General features: G+C 43.8%; 1 protein-coding gene across 14 annotated transcripts in view; it reads left to right on the top strand.

Annotated features, from left to right (window-relative positions):
* The window catches only part of C2CD3 (C2 domain containing 3 centriole elongation regulator), a 122,697-nt gene that overhangs the window by 47,157 nt on the left and 48,595 nt on the right, over positions 1-26,945 (top strand). For all 14 annotated transcript variants that reach the window (XR_011389150.1, XM_002708510.5, XM_070075269.1 and 11 more), the window contains 10 exons: positions 1,572-2,063; positions 7,384-7,535; positions 9,418-9,664; positions 11,404-11,584; positions 13,738-13,921; positions 15,330-15,502; positions 16,561-16,684; positions 21,643-21,911; positions 22,406-22,495; positions 23,693-24,295. Coding sequence is in view for 13 of the 14 variants with exons in the window: in XM_002708510.5 (XP_002708556.2) it covers positions 1,572-2,063; positions 7,384-7,535; positions 9,418-9,664; positions 11,404-11,584; positions 13,738-13,921; positions 15,330-15,502; positions 16,561-16,684; positions 21,643-21,911; positions 22,406-22,495; positions 23,693-24,295 (2,515 nt within the window). In the remaining variant the exon portion in view is untranslated. The remainder of the gene's footprint in view (positions 1-1,571; positions 2,064-7,383; positions 7,536-9,417; positions 9,665-11,403; positions 11,585-13,737; positions 13,922-15,329; positions 15,503-16,560; positions 16,685-21,642; positions 21,912-22,405; positions 22,496-23,692; positions 24,296-26,945) is intronic.

The raw sequence follows: 26,945 nt of genomic DNA, 5'->3' as shown, positions 1-26,945 counted from the left end.
AGGAGTCAGGAGCTTCTTCCAGGTCTCCTATACGGGTGCAGAGGTCCAAGGACTTGGGCCATCTTCTACTGCTTTCTCAGGCTGTAGCAGAGAGCTGGATCGGAAGTGGAGCAGCTGGGACGCAAACTGGCACCCATATGGGATGCCAGCACTGCAGGCGGTGCTTTACACACTATGCCCCAGCACCAGTCCCTCATTTTTCTTTTTTACCTTTTTTTTTTTTCCTTGAGAAAGCTCTAGCCTGCTGATTCACTCTCCAAATATCCACAATGACTGAGAGACTGGGAAGCCCTGAGAGGGTAATGGGTTGTCCCAGGAACTCAGTCCAGGTCTCCCACAGGGTAGAGGGACCCAATTACTTGAGTTATCACCATTTCTCCCAGCATCTGTGTTAGCAGGGAGCTAAAACCGAAGTCATGGTTCAAACCCCCAGGTACTGCAGTATGGAACATGGGCATCCTAGACATCATCCTAACCTCTAGGCCAACACTCACTCTTTTTACTTTTTAACGTTTTTTGTAATTTTTATTTTGAAATAACATCAACTTTGAGAAAAATTATGAAAGTAGTACAAAGAACTCCCATATCCTCTGCCCAGACTCACCAGTTCTTAATATTTGTCACATTTACTTTGTAAGTATCTGTCTGCCTCTTTTCTCTTCTGTTCCTTTATCTCCTCCCCGTATATCTATACCTGTATAATAGTATGTACACACGCTTTTTTTCTGAACTATTTGAGGCTAAGTTACAGACCTATCTCTTTACTCCTAAATTCTTTAGCATGTATTTCCTGAGAACAGGGACATTATCATGCATAATACTTGAGTTATAGAAAGCAATTTAATAGTATTACTATATCTATAGTTCATGCTCGGTTTTCACCAGTACTTTCCTTTCTAGCAGCTGTTTTTCCAGTCCAAGATTATCTTTTGTGTTTAATTGTCCTATCTTTCTGATCTTGTTTAGTCTGGAATAGTTCCACAGCCCTTTGTATTTTTGTACACTAACATTTTTAAAAAGTAAGCCTGTTATTTTGTAGACTGTACCTCCACTGAGGCTTACCTGATTATGCTTGTTATGATCGTTGTAAAATGACCATTTCTTGCTCAGTTCCCTGTACATTTTATTAAATAGCATTCTAGATGGAAGAGTGGTCACTTCTCCCATTTTAATTTTTTCAGTATGGACTGGTGGATTCTTATATTATTCATTAGGTTATAATCCATTTCTGTTATTCAAATTGATGGTCAAATTGTCCTAGATTTAGCCAGAGGGATCCTGTTCAACTAAATTGTGTCCTTTAAATATATCTCCAATCTTTTCTGAGTACTACTTTATTTTCTGGCACAGGGTGATGTTTTAGGCTCATCTTGTATTATTAATAAATCATCTGCCTAGCTTTGCTTAGTCTGGCAAGTTAATATATATGCAATCTGTTACTTTTTTTACATTACGGTATTTGAGGATTAGTTAACTCATTGGCTAATAATCTAATGTTGTTTCCAGCTCCAAAATTCTGATTCCGGTTCTAGAGGACATTCTTATCGATTCTTTTCCTTTTTGTTTTATAGGTAACCGTGGAGCTTGTTACAGATAATAAAGATTTCACTGGTGTCAATACTAAACTAAGTAGCAATATCCAACATACCCCACATTGTGAACCCACAAGTCCAGATAAGATACTACCAGAAGCTAACCAAGATATTACCTCTACCAAAAATTTAAAGAACCTAAATCAAATTTATGAGGAAACTACAAAGAAGGCACAGAATTTGGTGCTCCCTAACCCAAAATCACTGAGCCCTGTAGCACCACATCCTTCCAACTTGATGACTCCGCCAGCCTCCCATAATTTAGTGAGTCGGACAAATGGGTCAACACAAGAAGATGCCTTGCTGTTACATGTGCTATTGATGGTGCCAGAGGGGAAAGATTTCACTCCTGGAGAATCTGAAAAACAGGCATCATGCAATGTTTATTTAAACTGCAAACTCTTCACAGAAGAAGTCACCAGATCTGTCATCGCTTGGGGTACCACACAACCAGTCTTTAACTTTTCTCAGGTAACTGTGTACATTCCCTATCCAGTATGGGTGTACAGGGATGGGAGACAAGTGTTTCCCAAATCCTTATTCCATCTTTAAAGAAATCTAGAACATTTAGAGTAGGAGGGAACTTTGTATTCATTTGGTGTACACTATTGGATGGGAAGAGGAAATGACATTGAAAGTATATTAAAACTCTTTTGACTGTTTCTTTTTATTATATCTCAGTTCATATGGTTTCTCACTATTTCTTTAGCCTGAGTTCTGGATTCTATTCCTTTCTTCTTCCTCTGGGACTTTGATTAGTTAAACCTTTCCCAACTGACCTGTTAGAGGGTATTTCAAAAAGTTTTGTGGACAAATGGAATTATAGCTTATTTGGATGTAAAAACTTTTGAAATAAATGCGTATTCATGAATTTTTTTTTTTGACAGGTAGTTGTAGACAATGAGAGAGAGACAGAGAGAAAGGTCTTCCTTCCATTGGTTCACTCCCCAAATGACTGCTACGGCCAGCGCTGCGCCAATCTGAAGCCAGGAGCCAGGCACTTCTTCCTGGTCTCCCATGCAGGTGCAGGGGCCCAAGAACTTGGGCCATCCTCCACTGCCCTCTCGGGCCACAGCAGAGAGCTGGACTGGAAGAGAAGCAGCCGGGATTAGAACCTGGCACCCATATGGGATGCCAACACCGTAGGCAGGGGATCAACCAAGTGAGCCATGGCGCCGGCCCCTCATAAATTGTTTTTAAAATGCTCTGTGGCGTAGAGAGTAAGCCACCGCCTACAATACTGGCATCTTGTATGGGTGCTGGTTTGAGTGCCAGCTGCTCCACTTCTAATCCAGCTCTCTGCTATGGCCTGGGAAAGCAGTAGAAGATGGCCCAAGTCCTTAGGCCCACCAGAATGGGAGAACTGGAAGAAGTTCCTGGCTCCTGGCTTTGGATTGGCACAGCTACGGCCATTGCAGCCAACTGGGGAGTGAACCAACGGATGGAAGACTCCGCTCCCTCTCACTCTCTCCCTCTCTCCCCCTTTCCCCCTCCCACTCCCCCTCTCTCCCCCTTTCCCCCTCCCACTCCCCCTCTCTCCCCCTCTTCCCCCTCCCCCCTCTCCCTTCTCTCCCCCTCTTCCCCTCTCTTCTCCTCTCCCTCTCCCCCTCTCCCCCTTCCCCCCTCCCCCCCTCCTTCTTTCTTCTCCCTCTCCCTGTAACTCTTTCAAATAAATAAATAAATCTTAAAAAAAAAAAAAAAGCACCAGGGGCCAGCACCATGGCTCACTTGGTTAATCCACCTGTGGCGCCAACATCCCATATGGGCACTAGGTTCATGTCCCAGTTGCTCCTCTTCCAGGCTAGCTCTCTGCCATGGCCCAGGAGGGCAATGGAGGATGGCTCAAGTGCTTGGGCTCCGCACCTGCATGAGAGACCAGGAAGAAGCACCTGGCTTCTGGCTTTAGATGGGCACCACGCCGGCCATGGTGGCCATTTGGGGAGGGAAGGAAGGAAGGAAGGAAGGCTTTTCTCTCTGTCTCTCTCACTGTCTATAACTCTACCTGTCAAAAAAAAAAAAAAAAAAAAAAAAAAAACAACACCAAAAGAGACATCTTATAATTCCACTTTTCCATGATCTTTTTAATGGACCCTCCCATCTCCAATCGCTTCTTTATTTTTTTATTTATATATTCTCCCTCGGTCTCCTTTGTCCCTCCATTTATTTCAATATTCATCTTATGTGATTTGTCTGTAGAATTATTTTCTTTCTTGGTTTTTTATCTCCACTTTCTTGTTTTCTCTCTTGACTCTACTGCTGATCTTTTGGGCTAAGAGGAAAAGCTAGCAAAATGGCAATAACCTCAGCAGTTCTTCCTTTGTCTGAACTTTTAGTGTCGATGTTCCCATTCATTGCTGTATCCCTGGCAACTTTCCAAATCAACCTTCTTTTCCCTTTGGTCATCACATCTATTCCCACAGCTTCAGTTGTCATTTTTATGAAGATAACTTCTAAATCTAAACTTTCCTGTGAACCAGACTTTTCCCTCTAATTTCAGATCTAACTGCTTGCTGGTTATCACCAAAAAGCACCTTACATTTGGCACTTAACGCATTGCCTAGCATGTTCCAGACATTCAATAAAGATGTTTAAATGAAAGAAGGAATTCAAATATTTCCAAATCTGAATTTATTTTCCTCCCAAATTGTTCTTCTTTGTGTCTACCCTCATTCATATTATAATTTACTCAGAAACTTAAATAGAACCTCAAAGTTGTCCTTGACTCTCTTATGTAAGTACTCATCGAATTCAATATAAGTGTTGCAAACTTCATCGCCTCTGGAATACACCCCCTTACCTCCACCCTCATTGCCACTGGTTCCATTCAGGCCCTCACCCTCATTCCAGAGAGCCTTTAAACCGGTCTCCCTGTTGCCAGTTCTTTCCCTGTGCACCAAGAAGAGCATTCTTTCTAAAACACTAGCCTGAACACTCTGCTCCTCTACCTAAAACCCCTCAGTGATTCCCCATAGCCTTCAGGACTGAATGTGAGTCCAAGATCCTTTAAGAACCAGCTGTATTTTGTTTTCCACTTCTGCCGCTCTTCCCTTCACACTGGGTAGTCCAGCTGTGGTCAACTACTCAGGTTTCCCGAATTCTCTCTTCCCTCTGTGTCTTACGTGTGTTGTTCCTCTGTCTTGAATTTCTTCCTTAGCCTTCGTGACACATATTGGGCAGAACTCTTTGTGCTAGTTAACACCAGCTCAGCCTTAAAGTTTAGGATTACCTTCTCCCAGAAGCTCTTTCTGAAACTTCCCTGTCTGGAGCTTAGGTTGCTGTGTTCGTTTTACTTTTTTAGTTTCAAAGAGCAGAAATGTATTCATTTGTATAATAAATAGTGTTTCTTAGCTGGACACAAAATCAACTCTGCTCTGGTTCTCTGCTCTTCTAGTATCTTCTCAGTATGACTTGTACTGCTTCTGGTTTCACCTTTTTTGCCCTTCATGTTTTCTTTCTTTGGTTTGTTTATTTGTTGTAAAGATTTATTTTATTAATTTGAAAAGGAGAGTAACAGAGAGGGAGAGACAGAGAGAAAGAGATCTTCCATCTGCTGGTTCACTCTTCGGGGCTGGGCCAGGCCGAGTAGTTGTTGCCAGGAACTAGGATCTTCATCCAAGTCTCCCACAGATGTGGCAGAGATCCAGATACTTGAACTGGAGCTCTAATATGGGATGCTGGTATTGCGGGCAGGAGCTTAATCTGTGTCACGGTGCCAGCCCCGCCTCTCATGTTTTCTACTGGTTATATCACGGGGCCTTATGCCCATCTGCTAGTACAGTTACTACACCTGGGTTCCTTCACTACACTTGGTGCCTTGGTTTCTCCAGTTTATTTGACGGAACTATATTTGGTGCTAGATCTCTGGTTCTCTTTGGTAGGCTTGTCATCTCTTTTTCAACTACCAGCTAACCAATTCTGGAATAATTTTACTATTGAAAATTCAGATGAACAACTGGCTTTGCTGTTTACTGTGATACCCTTCAGGCAGAGCTTTTTCCACCAGGCTGTTGCATTAAATGCTATCCATTGGACTGACTCCCCTTTGATAAGTGCTCAGCCCTTGTCCAGTCAGTGTTTTTTTTTTTTTTTTATTTTTGACAGGCAGAGTGGACAGTGAGAGAGAGAGACAGAGAGAAAGGTCTTCCTTTGCCGTTGGTTCACCCTCCAATGGCCGCCGTGGCCAGCACGCCGCGGCCGGCGGGGCCGGCGCACCGCGCTGATCCGATGGCAGGAGCCAGGAGCCAGGTGCTTTTCCTGGTCTCCCATGGGGTGCAGGGCCCAAGCACCTGGACCATCCTCCACTGCACTCCCTGGCCACAGCAGAGGGCTGGCCTGGAAGAGGGGCAACCGGGACAGAATCCGGCGCCCCGACCGGGACTAGAACCCGGTGTGCCGGCGCCGCTAGGCGGAGGATTAGCCTAGTGAGCCGTGGCGCCGGCCCAGTCAGTGTTGTTTTAAAAACATCTCTGTCTCAGCAGAGTTTACAAGTAGGTCACTTTGTCCTACAAAAGGTGACAAGCACCATGTTTGACGTGTCTAGCAACCTTCTCTGTGTCCCAGAAGTTCATTGCTGAGGTGTACTACAAAAACTTCATGGAAAAGTATAATTAAAAGATAAGTTTAGGGGCCGGCGCCACGGCTCACTAGGCTAATCCTCCGCCTAGCGGCGCCGGCACACCGGGTTCTAGTCCCGGTCGGGGCGCCGGATTCTGTCCCGGTTGCCCCTCTTCCAGGCCAGCCCTCTGCTGTGGCCAGGGAGTGCAGTGGAGGATGGCCCAAGTGCTTGGGCCCTGCACCCCATGGGAGACCAGGAAAAGCACCTGGCTCCTGGCTCCTGCCATCGGATCAGCGCGGTGCGCCGGCTGCAGCGCGCTGGCCGCGGCGGCCATTGAAGGGTGAACCAACGGCAAAGGAAGACCTTTCTCTCTGTCTCTCTCTCACTGTCCACTCTGTCTGTCAAAAAAAAAAAAAAAAAAAAGATAAGTTTAGGGACCATGGCTGTAGTATAGCGGGTAAAGCTAGAGTGCCAGCATCCTATATGGGCGCCAGTTCGAGTTCCAGCTGCTCCACTTCCAATCCAGCTCCCTGCTAATGTGCCTGGAAAAGCAGTGAAAGATGGTCGAGGCCCTTGGGTCCCTGCACCCACATGGGAGGTCCAGAAGAAGCTCCTGGTTCCTGGCTTCAGACTGGCCCCACTCTGGCCATTGCAGCCATTTAAGGAGTGAACCACAGATGAAAGATCTCTATCTTTTCCATTTTTTGAAGATCTCTCATATGGATGGATTTCAAAAGTTTTTATACCAAAATAAACAATTCAATCCTGGTCTCCCTCTTGGATGGCAGAGACTTAACTACTTGAGCCATCACCTGCTGCCTCACAGTGTGTGTATTAGGAGGAACCTGAACTGGAGATCAGGGCCAGGACTCAAACCCAGACACTCACTTATGAGATACAAGTGCCCCAAGTGGCAGCTTAACTGCTGTGCCAAACACCTGCCTAATAAACTTAGTATTTTAATTCCATTTTCCCCAAAGCATTTTGAAGTACTCTCATAAATGAGCTTTGCCATCAGAGGACTCTTCATGGTTTGTATCTTGCCTTTATGCCTGAGTCTCTAGTAGCAGACTTCCACCTGCAGAGTGGGTTTTATCTTGATGCTTTATATCTTCACACTGCCTATACGCAACAGGCGTTCAGTAAATGTTGGGTGAATAAAAGTATAAATCAACCTTTACTCTCTGTTGTGGGGTTTGTTTTGTTGAAGGTTTTTTGGTTGTTCCTCTCCCCCAGGTGATTCCTGTCTCTCTGTCTTCCAAATACCTGGATAGGCTTAAGAACAACGTGATGGTAATTGAAACTTGGAACAAGGTGCGGAGCCCAGGACAGGACAAGCTGCTCGGGCTGGTGAAACTCCCCCTCCATCAGTTTTACATGTCATTCAAGTAAATAGGATCTTTTGGAGTATTCTTTGTTTTGCTTTGCATCTTTATTTTTGTGTGGACTGAAGAGGAATCCTTTGGGTTTGCAGACATTTGGAGCCCAGCAGCCCCTTGGAGGACTTTTCTCCATGCACCATGGTCACTGCTCTTTCTCCTCTTTGAAGCAGCCTTACAGACACTGCTAACCAGGATTCAGACACAGTGCTAAGAGCCGTACTTACCACAAGTCATTTAATCTTCATAATGACCTCTGGGTGGCTACTTTGATTTCCCTGTTGTACCCAAGAGTTAACAGAGACACAGAGGCATTGAATTACTTATCACACATGTCATTAGAGTGGAGCCAGGTGAAGAACTCAGGGATGGCCTGGCTCAAGAGTCACTCTCTTCTCTAAAAAGCTCTACTGCCTGCAGTTAGCATCTCACAGAGCTAATCAGAACCTGTCACAGAGCCTCAGTATTGTTCACAGCAGCTATTTTCAAGATTTCTGTAATGAATATTGTGTTTTAGACCTTCATATTTGATATACCTGAATTTAACACTTTGGTAGATATTGATTAACCCTAAGATCATTTCTATTCTCAGTAGAGACTGTTTGTTGTTTTCACTCAAGGTTCCAATTTTTACTTTGGCACTCACCTTTTACCTAGCAGCTCCTCATGATTCTGTTTTAAATGTGTTTTACATGTTACAAGGAGCACTTTTGTGGCCCTTATCTCATTTGAGCTTTACTTTGACCACTTAGTCTCTAGTGTACAAATAAGGAAATTGATGTCACTTGGCTGGGAGAAGTCACTTACCTTTTGTGGCTTTCTTTTCTTCTGTAAAATGAAGATGATGATAGATCCCCCATCTCCAACGATGCAGTTGTGAAGATTCAGTGAGAAAACACATTGAGTACACCTTGTGTGAAGTTAAGTGCTTACAGTGATAACATTGGAAAGCTTGGAAAGGCTGAGAAGTAATGGGATCATGACTGCCGTTGCCCACTGTAGGCTTTTGACTTTTCCCCTTTTTGTACTTGCAATATTATCTGATCTGGAATTCGCCTTCCTCCATTTCCCTTCTCATTCCATTAGAGCTTGTTCTAGGCTAAGAGAGCACAAAACAATAGTAACTACCAATTACTGAGCATTTATTGTGTACCAAGCATCGTTGTTGGTATTTGATATTTGTTATCTCAGTTTAGCCCTAACAGCCCTGGGATGGGGGTTGAATTGCCTCCATTTCACACATGAGAAGACAGAAAAGAGTCTCACACTGCAAGTGGCAGAGCTAAGATTCAGATTGGTATAAAGGATACCGTTGGGGGCTTTAGAATCATGTGGATCAAAGCTTGAATCCCAGCTCAACCTCCTACTGGTGTATCTTTAGTAAGCTACTTAACCCTTTTGAATTTAGCTTTTCTTTACTGCAAATGGTGGATAATATCAACCTTTGTAGTTATTAACAGATTAAAAGTACTATAAAGTGCCTACCATGTGGTGGACATTCGATAAATGGCAGATGTCATTGGTATTTTATCCCAGTCCTACCTGCCAGGCTTAGTGCCCACCCTTTTCCCAGTTCACCCCACTGCATCCCTCTAAAGCGATGCAGTTCAGCGAGTCCCAGCTAAAACGATGTTGCACTGCCGACCCTGGGCTGGAACCCATAATACAGACAGAACATCTGACACATTCACTGCCCTCAAATAGCTACTTGTTGAACTTAACTGCCTGGTAATTTTTATTTGGTTACTAACCAATATTTAAAACTACTTATTAACTTTTCTAGTTATACATCCATTTTGACTAAATTGTGATAAACCAACTAAGAAACAAAGCAACTCTGTCACATGATTAATGATTGTTATTTGCTCATTCACAATTTCTCCTCCTCTAGAGATCCCAAGATTTCTCACCTGCTGCTTGAAGCTCAGTATCCAGTTGTTGCTGTTGACAGCTACATGCCTGTGATTGATGTGTTCTCAGGCCACCAAAATGGAAGTCTTCGAGTCTTTTTAGCTATGGGTTCTTCAGACCAGATAATGGCATTACAAAGATTAAAGAATGAAGAAGGAACACTCCCTCCCTTCAGCCCTAGGCCAGCCCATTTCCTGGACCAGCAACCTGTAGCATCTGTTGCTATGGTACTGACTAGACAATAAGGGTCACAAAAACACCATAATTTCATTTTCTCTTGCTGTTTTATTGAAGCCATTGTCCCAAATTCTTTGTCAGTAATGAAAAGCTCAACAAAAGAACATAATTTGCATTCCAGTGCTTTCTATAAACCCAAGCAATCATTTGTCTTTTTCTGTTATGGTTTAAATGGATTTCTGTGTCCCTCTTAGATCCTGAATTTATAAAGAAAATCTAATTAGACAACCAGAAAGTACTCCTTTTCTCTAGTAATTTAATTGCCTTTAAAAATGAGTTAGAGGTAGAGGCACAGGCATTGTGTTGCAGCCAGTTAAGCTACCTCTTAAAACACCCACATCCCATATCAGAGTGTTTAGATTCAAGTCCCACCTCACTGGTAATCCAGCTCCTTGTTGATGTGCCTGGGATGCAGCAGATGATGGCCAACGTAATTAGGTCCTTGCCACCCTATGGGAGACCTAGAGGAGTTCCCTGGCTTCTGGCTGTTGGCAGGCATTTATTAAATCGGTAAATATTACATGAATAAATTAGGCAACTGTGGTGACAAAGTTTTTTTACCTAAAATTTTTGCTCTAGAGAATCAAATTCCAAGTTTTCTGTTTCCTAAGTAGTTCTTGAGTGAGTATTACTAATGTGTTTTGAGAGTTCAAAGAAAAATTCTTTTTTTTAAGATTTATTTATTTAATTTTTTTGAAAGGCAGAAATAGAGAGACAGAGAGAGAAGGAAATCTTCCATCCTCTGGTTCACTCCCCAAATGGCCACAATGGCCAGGGTTGGGCCATACTGAAGCCAGGAGCTTCTTCCAGGTCTCCCACACAGGTGCAGGGGCCCAAGCAGTTGAACTATCTTCTATGCTTTCGAAGGCTCATTAGCAGGGAGCTGGTTTGAAGTAGAGTAGCTGGGCCTCAAACCGGCACCCATATGGGATGCCAGCACTGTATATGGCAACTTAACCTGCTGTACCACAGCACCAGCCCCAGCTTTTCCTGATTAAAAACTATATAAATCATATAGTCTGACGCATATCTAAACCCTCAGTTCCCCCTTTGAATATTCCTAATAACCAGTGTCTAATGTGTGCTAAGGCTACATAGGATAGGGGTAAAGAACACTGGCTCTGGAGTCACACCCCAAGTCTAAACCATGAGTCCACTGTTAGTAGCTGTGTGTGTTAAATTGGCTATTACAAACAGCTGCTCATAGTAAATAATAAATACATAATTCATCGATAGTTGCAGTATACCTTTAGTAGCAATATGGTGTATTCACTACCCTCAAAGTAGTTCCTATCATTATTGGACAGTCTCAGCTTCTTTAGAAATAGTAATTAAGTTAATATATATTTGCTTCAAGTATGTTATTTTTTCTATTCAGGAAATAGCTTTCTATTCTTAGTGTACTAAGAGCTTTTATAAGAAACAAATGTTGAATTTTGTCAAATGCCTTTTTAAATTTATTGATTGTCATTTTTTCTTTGTTCCATTAGTGTACTAAATTACATTTGTGCATTTCCTAATATTAAGCCAACTTCATGGTTTAGAGTAAAACCTGTGGGTATGAACATACTGAGCAGTTAGAGTTATACATAAGTAAAATTAAGAATCTTGTTTTAGCATCAGCCAATTTTCTTATTTCTTCATATATTCTCAGACTTCCTAGAGAGGCAGGGATACTATGAGCAAGTTACTCTTTACGGCTCACCAGTGTGTCTGTTTCATTGACTAGGCAGAGGACCAAAGAGATGGGTTGATGGAGCACCACTTTGAGTTCCATGTGGAGATGCTTAAAGGGCTAGTGCCTCTTCAGGCAACAGTCTGGGGAGAAGCAGATTGTTATGTCCAGTACTACTTTCCAGTTCAAGACTCACAAGCTAGTGCTCTAAAAGGACCCGAGTTCCTTGAAAATGGTAGGTTTGGGCGATAAGGCCTTCTTATTTTGTATGGTTCTTTTTTAATGGTTATATTTAATATTTTTTTTTCCTAAGTGAATTTTGTATTGTTTAATGTTTCCGATCATACCGAGGCAGTAAAACAAGAGATGAGCTAAGTTTTTTTTTTTTTTTTTTTTAAGATTAATTTTATTTATTTGAAGGAGTTACAGAGAGAGGTAGTGACAGAGAGAGAGAGAGAGAGAGAGAGAGGTCTTCCAGGCACTGGTTCACTCCCCAAATGGCCACAATGGCCAGAGCGGAGATAATCAGGAGCCAGGAGCTTCCCAGGACCCAGGGTTTCCCACATGAGTGCAGGGGCCCAAGGACTTGGGCCATCTTCTATTGCTTTCCCAGGCCATAGCAGAGAGGATCGGAAGAGGAACAGCCGGGACTTGAACCGGTGCCCATATGGGATGCCGGCACTGTAGGCTGGGGCTTTAATCTGCTGGGTCACAGCTCTAGCCCCCAGCTAAGTTTGCTTTTATTTCTCTTTTTTCAGACTATTTTTTGTAACTTTTTTTTTTCACACAAAAAAAACCACTTTTATTTAAGGAGTCATGTATTTCATAAGTACAATTTTAGGAATATGGTGATTCTTCCCACCCTACCCGCTTTCTCCCCCACGCTCCCACCCCTCCTCTTCCTTCCTCACCCATTCCCAGTCCCAGTCTCCACTAAGATCCATTTTCAGTTAACTTTGTACACGGAAGACCAGCTCTATATTAAGTAAAGATAACTCTTTATTTTGATATGATTTCAAGTTTGTGGAAAAGTTGTGAAAATAGTACAAAGAACTTCTATATACCCTTTACCTAGATCTGCCAATTATTTACGTGTTGTCCCATTTAGGACATTTGCCTTTGCATTCTTATCTATAATTCTTACTATACAATTATCTGTATTCTTTTTTTTTTTTTTGAGTTTTTGACACTTTAAGTACTTCATTCCAAACTTTCATTATATAAATACAAAAAAATCCATGTTTCAGGAAATTATCTATAATTCTTATACACAGTTGATTCTCATTGTTTGCAGTAGTCGTGTTGTAAAAGTTGCCATGAACACTGAATTAAGCAATGTTTTTTTAAATTTTTTTAAAAGATTTTATTTATTTGTTTGAGAGGTAGAGTTACAGACAGTGAGAGGGAGAGACAGAAAGGTCTTCTATCCACTGGTTCACTCCCAAAATGGCTGCAACGGCTTTTCAGACTATTTTTTCAGAGCCAGGGGCTTCCTCTGGGTCTCCCTCGCAGGTGCAGGGGCCCAAGGACTTGGGCCATCTTCTACTGCTTTCCCAGGCCATAGCAGAGAGCTGGATTGGAAGAGGAGCAACTGGGACTAGAACTGGCACCCATATGGGATGCCAGCACTGGAGGCAGAGGATTAACCCACTGCATCATAGCACCAACCTCTGAATTAGGCAATCTTGAACCGTTGCTCCTAGGAAAATATAAACATATGCACAACTCACATGGATCATACATAATCTAAATACTACAAACAACTTATCCTGATACATTGTATTCATTTTACAAAGGAGGAAACAGGGTTCAGAGGTAATAAGTGATATGCCTGGGACCATCTGACTTACAGGTGCCAAGGTTGAAAATCAAACCCTATCCAACTGAATCCAGAGCTAGAGCTTCTTCTACTGTGTCACACTGCTCCTTACCACCTCCATCTCCTTGTCATTTCTAAGAGCTGAAACAAGAAAAAAGAATCTGTCACCTTTTTCGATCTCAGCTGGGAACAGCAAATTGGATGACTCAAATTTTTCACCATTCTGTGCATGTCCAAGAATGATTGCCAAAGTGCTGCCAGTATTGATCCGGGGGGTTCAAATAGAGATATACCTGTATACAGAATATATATAGGACTCTGAGAGGTCAGTAATTTTAAAAACCCAATTAGAAAGTGGGCATGGGATCTGAATAGAACTTTCTCCAAAGATGGACACATGGTTGATAAGTATACAGAAAGATGTCCATGTCCTTATCTATAAAGTGGGAGTAATAGCACCAGCTTAGTTATCTCTACAGCAATATTGTAAGAATAAAATTAAATACTGTATGTTAAAGTACTGTCCTACCACCTGTGAAACCTTAAGTCGTGTGCTTTTCTTCCCCAAGGAATTGCTCTGAAGCCCTTCAGAACTGCAACCACGCTCTGTGTTCCGGATCCCATCTTCCACAGCGAGCACCATCACTCTCTCCTGTTGCCACCTGAAGTCCCAGTGCAAAGGCTCCTACTAGGAGCCTTCTCTGCAAAAGGGGTCGTGCCTGGAGGTGGAGTCCAGTTTGAAATCTGGTGCAGGTACCGTATAGCGAACCTACTCCTGAGCCTCAGAAGGAAATGCAGAGTCATAAAGGATCCTGTCCTTAAGCAGCCTGGGTTGCATTATTATGAGGAAGCTGAGCAACTCTGTCTGCCCTTTTTTTATATTATTTGGATTTGACAGCCACTCTTGTCCAGTTTTTAATGAAATCTTGGGAGCAGTTGTATCTGCTACCTCTAAATTAAAAGTGAAGTCCTGTTACTGTTAGCTCCCACTGTTTCTAAAACATAACAGGCACCACTTTTGTGCCTTCTTATTTAGTTCAAGCCCTTATATTATGCCTAAATTACTGTGATAGCCTCCGAACTGATATCTACACTGCTAAAGTTGTTTTTTGTTATCTGCACTTCCCACCATCGCAAGAGTTGCCTTTGTAAAATAGAAATCCACTCAGTGCTGCAGATTGGTAGCAGATTTCCAGAGAAGGTACTGACAGAAATTCAGATGTTGAGTCCCCTCCTTTGCACCTGCACCTTCGGGAGACCAAGTGAAATGACTGAGTATAAGCAACAGATCTGGGGAAGGGCACCATCCACATGCCAGAAATTGTTCATAAAGATAATCAGGTGGAAATCATATTTTTGAAAGCACCAAGCAAGGTGCTTGTCAGTGTTGTGGCAGCAGGTTGCACTGCTGCTTGCGAGGCCAGCATCCCATATCTGAGCTCTGGTTGGAGTTCAGCTCATCCACTTCCTGCTAATTAGCTTCCTGCTAGTGCGCCTGGGAAGACAGCACATGATAGCCCAAGTACTGGAGTTCTTGCCACCCATGTGGGAGACCAGGACAGAGCTCCTGACTCCAGCATCAGCCTGTCATACCTGACTGCTGTAGCATTTGGGGAGTGAAAAAGCGGGTGGACAGTCTCTTCTTGCTGCCTCTCTTTCTCTTGTCTGCCTTTCAAATAAATCTTTAAAAATAAAAAAAAAAAGGCACTAAGGTTTGATTTGCAATTTTGTGAGCCAGTAATGAATGGCTTTGGTATAAGAAGGAAATAGAGTAGACCCTCCAAATGAGAGGGGCCTAGTCTGAAGACAAGCATGAGTCAGGAAGGAGATTGGGACTGCTCCACCTTGGAACCACTGCAGCTGCTGCAGGAGGGAAGCTTTTAGGAGCAACTGCTCCCAGAGGTCCAAGCCTATACAGATTCCTGGGACAGAAAGCCATTGGGAAGTTGAGTTTATCTTGCACTCAGGTTATAATTTATGGGCTTCTTCCTCCATGTAATGAGCCATCAGTGCAGCTGGACATAAGACTGTTTTATATCTCCTGTATAGAACAGTCAGGCACCAAAGATAACTAGATACTGAAAGCTGATCTCCAGGGCAGAATGCATCATTTCTCTAGCTAATTCTTCCAACTGACAGCTTGTCCTTTTGTGGCTTACAGATACTATTATCCTAATGTGAGAGACCAGATGGTCGCCACAGGAACATTGCCGCTCTCGAGGATCTGTGCCATGGTAACCACGCAGCACCGTGAGGATGTGGGAATACAGACCTTTAATCTCCCTCTAACCCCCAGGCTAGAAAACAGGAAGGAACTGAGGAACCAATCATCAGGTAATCGAAGGCTAGTTTGTCTTTCCCTTTCAAAGTTGTTGTACATAAATATTTCTCAGCTCTTATGAGATAAGAAACTGCTCATGAGCAGTTTTTCCCATTTTGGAGTATGTACCCTTCAGGATCTGATGCAACTCTGAGATCATCCTCTCAGAAAAATGAGTTCATGGATGCTGTGCTAATGTCACTTGTCTCTTCACCTTTATCTTCACCAAGCATTTAAGAAGCCCTCACAGTATAAATTCTGTTAAATAGTTGCCCTCAGTGAGTTACTGTTCCAAGGAGTTGATATGAGATTGGTTAAATATAGTTAGCATGAACTGGGAATTCACTGTAAGGAGGAGAAGGTTAGGACTGGCAGCTGGAAAAGATAAATTATAATTTAGAAATGGGAATGATGTTATAGCCTGATGTTTCCCCCAGGATGACCTGCCCTGTAAGTTCATCACCAGATAAGCAGGAGGAGCCTTCTAAATCAGGTTGCTGAGCTTGTGTGCTGTAGAGCATCTGCCAACACAGAAGGTTTTCTCTTGCTGTAATTGAGACTGACCCTCCCTGCTCAGCTTGTTCTATTGTTCCTAAAAACCTTCCCCTGAATTGTGACATTAAGTATAAAGTTGCATATAAAGAAGGATATTTCAGATGCTGATAATAAGAGAATGATAAAAGTATGTGAAGTGTGAAAAACTTTTAAAGATTTAAAACAGAAGAAAAGATGGAGCTCAACTCAATTCTATAAATGTAATTGGTAGGTTAAAAAAAAGCTGAAATTGAGTTCTCCCTTTGATAGTTATATAATCTTTCAAGCAGTTGAATGTCTGAGCCATAGTTTCTTGACTGTAAAGTGAAGTAGTAGCTTGTTCTGCCTTCATCAACCCAAAAGGTACAATTAATATGCTTCTGACAGGCTTACTCTGACTGCCAAGGCTCCTTACTGTTATTCGTGATTGTAATGGTGATCCTCTTCCTTCCTCCTGACCAGGACTTCGTGGTTTGGTGAAACAGATTCTTCTGGCCAACCTTTGTATCTTTTTTTTCCTTTTGTCCTCATTCTTCAGGTTTACTGGATGTGGGCCTAAGGTACAGGCGTAGCCTAAGAACAGCAGAGGGAGTTCTTGCTGCCCGAACTGTCTCCATCTCAGTCCAGATCATCAGAGCCTGTGGTCTGCAAGCAGCAGCCAAGTAAGTGCACCTTAGAGGAGCAATTCTCAAACCTCTCTTCACCGTGGTCAGCACAACATGATGCTCGTATGTGTGAATACAATCTCCAGTTCACTAACCACAGTTAAGAAAGTATTTCTGGGGGCTGGCGCTATGGCTTACTTGGTTAATCCTCCACCTGCAGTGCCAGCATCCCATATGGGTGCTGGGTTCTAGTCCCAGTTGCTCCTCTTCCAGTCTGGCTCTCTGCTGTGGCCCGGCAGGGCAGTGGAGGATGGCCTAGGTGCTTGGGCCCCTGCACCTACATGGGAGACAAGGAAGAAACATCTGGCTCTTGGCTTTGGATCAGTGCAGCCCGCCGGCCGTAGTGGCCATTTGAGGGGTGAACCAACAGAAGGAAGACTTTTCTGTCTCTCTCTCTCTTAGTGTCTAACTCTGCCTGTCAAATAGGAAAAAAAAAATATTTCTGAATATAAGTAAAGTAGTTGCAGAGTGCTGTTTTAACTGTTATTAACAACTTAGTTCTGTGACCTTATCCAACAATTTTATTTACTACCCTTCTTTAAGTTTTTAAAGATTTATTTGAGAGACAGAAATATAGAGAGAGCTCCCATATACTGGTTCATTTCCCGGATACCCACACTGCCAGGGTTAGACCTGGGGCTAGAACCAGGAACCAGGAACTCAATCCAGTTCTCTTACCTGGGTGGCAGAAACCCCAGCTACTTAGTCATTACTTGTTACCTCCCAGGATTTGCAGTAACAGGAAACTACAATTGGAGGTGGATCTGGGAATCAAACTCAGGCACTCTGACATGGACACCTGTCTGTACCAAACACCTGCCCTGCTGTAACTTCCTTAACCACTTAACCCCCATGGTTTAACCCTATTCCCTCAAACCATGCTATGTCAGTCACTGCATCTTCAATCTAATCTCAATGTCCATACATTTGAGTTTCTGAGTATCACCTCCTATACCAGCATGTTCCCTTCAGTCAGTTGTCAGCATCATAGTCAGTGATCCTATGAAAACCTAAGTCAGATCTTTTAAAAATAATTGTTTATTTATCTGTAACAGAGAGGCAGAGGGAGAGAGAGAGAGAGAGACATCTTTCATTGACTGATTCACTCCACAAAAGGCCACAATGGCCATGGCTGGGCCAGGCCAAAGCCAGGAGCCAGGAATTCCATCTGGGTCTCCCACATAGGTGCCCGTGACTTGAACCCACACCCATGTGGGATGCTGGTGCTGTAGGCAGCAGTTTACCTACTATACCACAATGCCTCCCTCCGAGGTCAGATCTTGATATTTACATCTCATTTTTCCCAGGCTATTATATATGAGTGTATTTCATAAAATTCATGGAAAAACAATTAAAATATAAGTTTGGTCTACTTCAAGAATGTTTGGAAATCTATACATAGTTTTATCATAGTATGCATTTTTTTCATCAAGTCTTTGAGGACCCCCTCATATACATGGATTTCAAAATACTTTCACCAAAATAAACTCATCTTTTATATTTGCATTTATTTTTTGGAGAAGTGGAGGGAGCTTTCCCATTCACTGGTTCATTTTCACAAAGCCCACAACAGCCAAGGCTGGACCAGGCCAAAAGTGGAGAGCTGGGAACTCAATTGTGGGCTCCCATGTGACTGAAAAGGACTCAACTACTTGACCCATTGCCTGCCACCTCCCAAAGTTCACATTAGCAGGAAGCTGGGATTGGAAGCAGAGCCCAGACTTGAACCCAGGCGCTATGACGTGGGATATGGATATACCACACAGTATCTTAACCCTCTAAACTTATCTTTTAATTCCATTTTTCCATCAGTTAAAATAAGCACATACATAGTATGCTATTGTATGGATATACATTAATCTTCTGTTACAGATCATTTAGTGGGGCTGGCACTGTGGACTATCAGGTTAAGCTGCCTCCTGCATCACTGGCATCCCATATAGGAACCAGTTCGAGTCCCAGCTGCTCCACTTTCAATCCAGTTCCCTGCTCTGGCCATGCCAGCCATTTAGGGAGTGAAACCCTGGATGGAAGACTTCTCTCTCTCTCTCTCTCTCTCTCTCTCTCTCTGCCTTTCAATAACTCTGCCTTTCAAATAAATTAAAAAAAAAAAAAGATCATTTAGGTTATTTTTCCTTTTTTATTAAGTGTAACTTGTCCGAGATCACACAGTAAGTAAATGGTAGAGCTAGGATTGAAATCCACATCTGTGGGCCAGCGCCGCGGCTCACTAGGCTAATCCTCCGCCTTGCGGCGCTGGCACACCGGGTTCTAGTCCCGGTCGGGGCGCCGGATTCTGTCCCGGTTGCCCCTCTTCCAGGCCAGCTCTCTGCTGTGGCCAGGGAGTGCAGTGGAGGATGGCCCAAGTGCTTGGGCCCTGCACCCCATGGGAGACCAGGAGAAGCACCTGGCTCCTGCCATCGGATCAGCATGGTGCGGCGGCCATTGGAGGGTGAACCAACGACAAAGGAAGACCTTTCTCTCTGTCTCTCTCTCTCACTGTCCACTCTGCCTGTCAAAAAAAAAAAAAAAAAAAAAAAAAAAAAGCCACATCTGTGTAACTCCAGAGTACTACCGTCTCCTGTTACATACTAAGTAGTGAGGCTAATAAGAGGAAGGAACCACTAAGTCAGCTTTAGGGATATTGGGAAATGCTTCAAAACTAGATGACCTCTTTGCCTAAAGGTTAATGGTATCTTCTTGGGAAATTTGAAGCCAAGAGGTTTGTCTCATACTGTACCTACACATAAAAGAGTACTGTTGATGAGTGTCAACTAAAGCTAGGTGGATTCTAGGGGCCGAATTGTGACACATGGGTTAAACCTCTACTTGCAACACTCACATCTTGTATCAGAATGCTGGTTTGAGTCCTGACTGCTTTGCTTCCAGTCCAGCTTCCTGCTAATATACTGGGAAGGCAGCGGATTGCCTAAGTACTTAGGCTCCTGCCATCCATTTGGGAGACCAGGAAGGAGGGCCTGGCCCAGCCCTGGCTGTTGCAGCCATTTGGAGAATGAACCAGCTGATGGAAGATCAGTCTATCTCTCAGCCTTTCTTTCTCCCTCCCTCCATACTTCCTTCCCTCGCTTTGTCTCTTCCCTCTCTCTCTCTGTCCCTCTGCCTTTCAAATAATGAAATCTTTAAAAATATTAATAAAGGTAGGTAGATTTTATCTGTACATCTTGAAACATCTATACCAAGAAAAAGAAAAGTAGCCACTGACATCTGGAAAATGGCTGAATATTCATAGTTAGGCTTTGACATTTACCTGTTGAGTATAAACAATTTTACAAAACACTAACATCAGCAGAGCCACTCAGTCCATGAGGAAGTGAGACAAAAACAAGACCTCTCCATAATCTTGTCTAAGCACAGGACAAAACAAATTCACTATGCAAATCACAAAATATCTAACATCTTCCTACCTGGCTAAAATGAGTACTACTGTTTTGCCAGTTACTTCTAGAAAAGACCCATAAAAACCAATCCAGGAGCCAATGCTGTGACACAGCAGGTTAAAGCCATAGCCTGCAGTATCGGCATCCCATGTGGGTGCAGATTCAAGTTCTTTCTTTCTTTTTTTTTTTTTTTTAAGATTTATTTATTATTTGAAAGTTAGAGTTACACAGAGAAAGAAGGACAGGCAGAGAAAGAGAGAGAGATCTTCTATCCGCTGGTTCACTCCCCAATTGACCTCAAGCTGGATCGGAAGTGGAGCAGCCGGGACTCGAACTGGCACCCATATGGGATGCCAGCACCACAGGCGGCAGCTTTACCTGGTACACCACAGCACTGGCCCCTGTTCTACTTTCAATCCAGCTCCCTGCTAATGTGCCTGGGAAGGCAATGGAAGATGGCCCAAGTGCTTGGGTCCCTGCACCCATACGGGAGACCCGAAAGAAGCTCCTGGCTCCAGCTTGGCCCAGCTCAGTCGTCACAGCCATTTGAGGAGTGAACCAGCAGAAGGAAAACCTCTCTGTCTGTCTCTGCTTATCTTTCTAACTCTGCCTTTCAAATAAATAGTTTTTTAAATAAATATATACATATATACATACATACATAAAACCAACCAAGAACAAAGTCTGACTCCTTTAAGACCTCCTGAAAATCAGCCAGCACGAGCGCTTTGCTGGAAGTACTTTCTGATACCTTCTTACTGAGATGCCCTAGGGTTCCCCGTGGCATATATTTTCAGTGAGCTGTAGACCCAGCTTGTTCCACTGCAGTTGGTTCCTGTGGTCTTTGGCTTACGGACAAGGATGGCATAATGGATTGTACTTAAAGCGTCACTCTGATAAACAGAGTGATGAATGATGTTTCCTATTACCTCCTACAAATACACTGTGATACCCAAATTACTAAGAAAACACATTGTGGCACTGCTTAAAGCCTAGGTAGAAAACGTATAGTGTGGGGCCGGTGCCGCGGCTCAATAGGCTAATCCTCCGCCTTGCGGCGCTGGCACACCGGGTTCTAGTCCCGGTCGGGGCGCCGGGTTCTGTCCCGGTTGCCCCTCTTCCAGGCCAGCTCTCTGCTGTGGCCAGGGAGTGCAGTGGAGGATGGCCCAAGTGCTTGGGCCCTGCACCCCATGGGAGACCAGGAGAAGCACCTGGCTCCTGCCTTTGGATCAGCGCGGTGTGCCGGCCGCAGCGCGCCAGCCGCGGCGGCCATTGGAGGGTGAACCAATGGCAAAGGAAGACCTTTCTCTCTGTCTCTCTTTCTCACTGTCCACTCTGCCTGTCCAAAAAAAAAAAAAAAAAAAAAAAAAGGCAACCCAGGACCTTCGACCCCTCCCTAAAGGGGGACTTTGGAAAGAAAAAAAAAAAAAGAAAACGTATAGTCGTTATGATTCTTGGTGGTCTAATGAAAGTAGTGGGAATATTTTCTAAGCAATCAGTTTGATTTCTGATTTTACCCTGGTCCATTCCTCTCATTCCCACCTCTTTTCCCTACAGGGCTTTGGCTGAACAGGAACCTGCTCTGCAGTTTAGTGCCTCAGTTGGAGTCAATGCCTCTGTCACCACTCATCTCTCCTTCCTGCCCAAGGGAGAACAGCGCCGGACCCGCCCTGTGGCCTGCTCCTTCTGCCCTGAGTTCTCCTACCACCTGGAGTTCCCATGTAACTTGGTAACTCAGCACAGTAGTGGAGAGGCCTGTTTCCTGGCAGAGCTATTGGAGTTTGCAGAAATTACTTTTGCTATCTATCATGAAAATACCAAGTCAGGTAAGCAACAATTTACTGATCACAATGAAATTTAAAAGAGGCTTCATTTTGAATGGTATAGCCCTTTGTAGGAGATCCAGGCTGAAGTGTTTAGAGGCATGGAGTCATAGTTTCTGCAACTGATCTCTGAACGATATAGCAAAAAATAAGAATGTGTATTGTATGTGAGGGAGGATAGAAGTAGTATAGAGAGATAAAGCAAATGTGTCAAAATGTTAATGGATATATCTAAATGAAGGATGTGTAGGAGTTTATTGTTTTATTTGTGCGATTTTTCTTTATGCTTGACATTTTTTCTAAGGAATGTTTAATTTTATAAAATGATTTTTGTGGATACTCCAGACTGACTGAAGTGCAAGCAAAATGATCTCCTCTGCATCTTTCAGCACTGAAATTTAATGTGTATAAGTAGAAGGTTATGTGGACATACTGTGAACACAGCCTCTTAGTCAGTAGACAACCAAATAATTTTTCTTTTTTGTTTGGTTTACTAGTCAGTGATATAACCAGTATCCAGTCATGCAAAGAGTATCTGCTTGGAGTTGTAAAGATTCCAACAAAAGAGCTGCTGATCAAGAGATCTGGTAAGGATCCCAGCTTAGCACTTTCTGATCCTACCCTTTTCCTACAAGAAGGGTCATCTTGTGTGGGTCCTTGTGAGTGATACAAAAGGAAACAGAACCCCCTTAACACACACTTCTGCCCTCGCCCAGGTACCTCACAGTTTTCTCAAAAGCATTATAAATCCCCTTCAGTTGTTCTGTGCATGTGGAGAGTGAACCAGCAGATGAGAAATCTCTCTTTCAAATAAATAAATAAATCTTTTTGAAAAAGTAATACATATAAAGCACTAGCAGAATTTCTAATACACAGTAGATACTCAATAAAGAATAGCTATTATTTTGAAGTCTAGTGCCTGATCCTTGGTGTGTGCTCACCAAATGGTGGAAGACCAGGGACAGACATCAGATCTTTTGACTTTTTTTTTTTTTTTTTTTGACAGGCAGAGTGGACAGTGAGAGAGAGAGACAGAGAGAAAGGTCTTCCTTTGCCGCTGGTTCACCCTCCAATGGCCGCCGCGGCTGGCGTGCTGCGGCCGGTGCACCACGCTGATCCGATGGCAGGAGCCAGGAGCCAGGTGCTTTTCCTGGTCTCCCATGGGGTGCAGGGCCCAAGCACTTGGGCCATCCTCCACTGCACTCCCTGGCCACAGCAGAGAGCTGGCCTGGAAGAGGGGCAACTGGGACAGAATCCGGCGCCCCGACCAGGACTAGAACCTGGTGTGCCGGCGCCACAGGCAGAGGATTAGCCTAGTGAGCCTCGGCGCCGGCCAGATCTTTTGACTTTTTATCTCATGCTTTTTGCATTGTACTCACAGTACCATAATGACATTTTACATCTTTTATAGCACTTCTCTTTTCAAAGCTCTACCTCATCCATTATCTCATTTGACAGTCATAACAATGTTATCTGATAGCTAAGATCAGCGTTAATTTTCCCATTTGTGAAGTAAGGAAAATTAAGCTGAAACAGATTGATGGCTTACCCAGAATAAACCATTAGTGTTGGGCTGAGCCAAGGAGGGAACGCAGGTCTTCTAACTTCCTAGCCTTTGTTCTTATCGTATCTCAGTGGTCAGATGAAAGAAAACTCCAGCACACTGTGAATGTGTGTTTTCTCTTTTGTTTTGGGCCAAGATGGTGGAGACTCTGGGCTGGAGAGAGGGTCAGTTTTTTCACTTTTAAAAACAATAATCGAAAATCTTTCTTTGCTCCCCTAAGGGATCACGGGATGGTATCCTGTCATTTTACCAGAAGTTGGGGGCCTGCCTCACGGCTTGGAACTCATGCACACGATCGTGGGTGGTCTGGAGCTTTCAGTTTCCTTTACCCATCCTGGAGATAGAGAGCGGGTATTAGAAGCTGCTGAGCTGCTGGGCTGGAGCTTTGAAGATAGCCTAAAGGATCTTGTCAAGATGGATGAAGAGGAACCAGCGACTGTCACCATCTCCACTCCGAGGCTGTGGCTGCCCCTGCAGTGTGTGCTGCTTCCTGGCCACAGGCACATTCACAAGAGCACGCATTGCTACCTTCGCTATAAGCTCTATGACCTTGAAGCCTTTTGGACTCCCCTCAAGAAGCCAAAGGAATCTGCTAACAAAAAGCAGGTCATGGTGACTTTCAAGGCCTCCAAAAGAGCAGAAGTCACCAGGGGCCCCTCACTGCTTTGGTATTTTAGGGAGGAAAGGCTAGAGATCCAAGTCTGGCGAGCTTATGGCAATGATAGTGTGGAGAGGCCGCATCAGAATGACAGCTGGATTGGTTCGGCCTACGTGGACCTGGCCAGGCTCGGAGAGAGGTCAGCACGGACACTCACTGTCAGTGGTAAGTAAGGAGCCAAGCTCAACTCTTGAGAGTTGGGTGCCTGCCCTGGGTCAAGCATGATGTGAAACAACCTCTCAGACAGTACTTTGTTTGATCCTCCCAGCAATCCTCTGAGATAGGCATCAGACTCATCTTTTAGTCATAAAAACAGAGGCTCAGAGAAGTTGAGTGACCCAAAGCTAGTAAGTGTTCTTTCTATTGCTGCATTCTGAGAGGTTAATAATTTAGTAGTGCTTCCTACAACTGAAGAAATTTCAAAAGCAAGGAAATCCACTGGCTGCTTAAGGAAGAGCATTACCTAGTTAGGGTACTTGGGTGGAACCACCATAGATCCCAGAGGTTGCTCTGAACTTTGTGGGGCTAGAGTACATACAAATTTATCAGACTTGGGCACCCACCACAGTGCCCAGAACATTGCACTCATTCAGTTAATACATGCAAAATCTGAGTAAGTGAATTTAGGAGAGCACCTTTAGCCACATGTATAAAAGCATATATCATCATGTCAAATGCTAATTTATTAATTGCAGTAAAAATCCTACCTGCTAAGGTACCAGGATAGTCTTCCTCTCTTGGAATCCTAATCTAATAAACAGGTTCACAAGGCAGAAAGGAAGAAGGAAACATTTTACAAGTGGCGCTGTGCACGGGTTACTTTACTTTCAAAAATTAATTTAGTACTTAGTATATGTGTTTGGCCCTGAGAATTCAAAGATGAGTAAGAAATAGGCCCAGCCTTAAGGAGTTTATACAGTCTAATGGGAGAATACATAATGAATACTTAGAGTAAAACATAAGATCTGTGAAAAAGTCTTTCTCAGTGGTGCTGTGGGAGCACAGGATGCATCTCTAGTTCAAGGACATTTAGGTGGAAGTGATATGTAACTTGAGTTCCAAAGGATTTAGTGTTAAGGAAAGGGGGAAAGAAAGATAATCTAAAGAAAAGAACAGTACATAAAAAGTCACAGGCATGAAGCAGTTTGCTACATGTTGGTCATCATAGGTGATTTGGGAATGGCTGGGTAATAGGATACGTAGGTTGAGCAGTGATAGTAGATGAAGCTAGAGGGGTGAACAGGAGTACTATGTTGAAGGTCTCCTCTCTCTCATTTTTTTAAGGTTTATTTATTTATTTGAAAGGCAGAGTTACAGAGAGGCAGAGGCAAAGAGTGAGAGAGAGATCATCCATCCACTGGTTCACTCCCCAAATGGCTACAACGTCCAGAGCTGGGCTGGTCTGAAACCATGAGCCAGGAACTTCCTCTGGGGTCTCCCATGAAAGTGCAGGGGCTCAAGCACTTGGTCTGTCTTCTGCTGCTTTCCCAGGCCATAGCAGAGAGCTGGATGGGAAGTGGAGCAGCCGGGACTTGAAGCAGTGCCCATATGGGATGCTGGCACTGCATGCAGTGGCTTCACCCGCTGCACCACAATACCAGCCCCAGACTTTCTATTCTTAGCAGAAGACTTAGGCCTTTTTTTTCTGAGAGCTATGGAAAGCTGTAATAGTAGGTTTTGAAGAGAGGAGTAACATAACTGCATTCTAGAAAATAAGTCTAGCAACTTTAATTCAAAGTGAATTGGAGGTAGCCAGACCAGATTCTTGACAGTCATAGTTAATCAGCATAACACTCCCACAAGGGTGGTTACTTCCCCAGCTGTACAGTTGAGGAAACTGAGGCATGGCCCCGTTTTATGCCTCTTAGCCTTACTGCTCTGACCCAATTGTTTGTGAACAAATAGGCCTGACTAAAAGAGAAGTGATGTGTTGGAGTGATTGTCTGAAATTCTCTGGTTGTCTCAGGCCCCAGCAGGGATAGATCTGGTTCTGCCGAGCACCGCAGCAAATGCCTCGTGCCCTGTTTTATCTGTGCTACACCGACTTGGAGGCTCTTCAGAGACTGCAAAGCAAGTCCTTGAAGTGAGCCAACCTTGCTTGAACTAATGTTCATAAAGACAGACTTTTAAAGAAAATAGGATAGGCTTAAGACACTGAATGTATATCAAAGAGTCAGAACGCAAGCACAAATAACTTTTATTCGGTGATACCGGAGATGTCATTTAAATTTTGAGATAGTCTGTGTCATTCATACTTCTCTTAGATTTTTTTTTTTTTCGACAGGCAGAGTTAGACATAGACAGTGAGAGAGAGAGACAGAGAGAAAGGTCTTCCTTCCGTTGGTTCACCCCCCAGATGGCTGCCATGGCCGGCGGGCTGCGCTGATCTGAAGCCAGGAGCCAGGTGCTTCTCCTGGTGTCCCATGCGGGTGCAGGGCCCAAGCACTTGGGCCATCCCCCACTGTCTTTCCGGGCCACAGCAGAGAGCTGGACTGGAAGAGGAGCAACCGGGACAGAATCCGGCACCCCAACCGGGACTAGAACCCGGGGTGCCAGCACCACAGGCGGAGGATTAGCCTAGTGAGCTGCAGCGCCGGCCCTTCTCTTAGCTTTTTATCCTCTTGTACCAGGGCCTTATACAAAGCATTGGATTCATGTGTTCGTTGAATGAGTCAACCAGTCCATTCGATATATCCATCCATACATCCACATACTGTTAAGCTTCTGAGGGTAAGGATTTCACTGTGCTGCTTTTGGGTGTCTTTATTCCTGTAGTGACTTGCCCTTATTTCCTCTGTGTGATAATTATAAAAAT

This window comes from Oryctolagus cuniculus, chromosome 1 (genome assembly GCF_964237555.1).
Source record: "Oryctolagus cuniculus chromosome 1, mOryCun1.1, whole genome shotgun sequence".
NCBI lineage: Eukaryota > Metazoa > Chordata > Mammalia > Lagomorpha > Leporidae > Oryctolagus > Oryctolagus cuniculus.
Note: the sequence above shows the minus strand (reverse complement) of the source record. Positions and strands in the feature narration are given on the sequence as shown.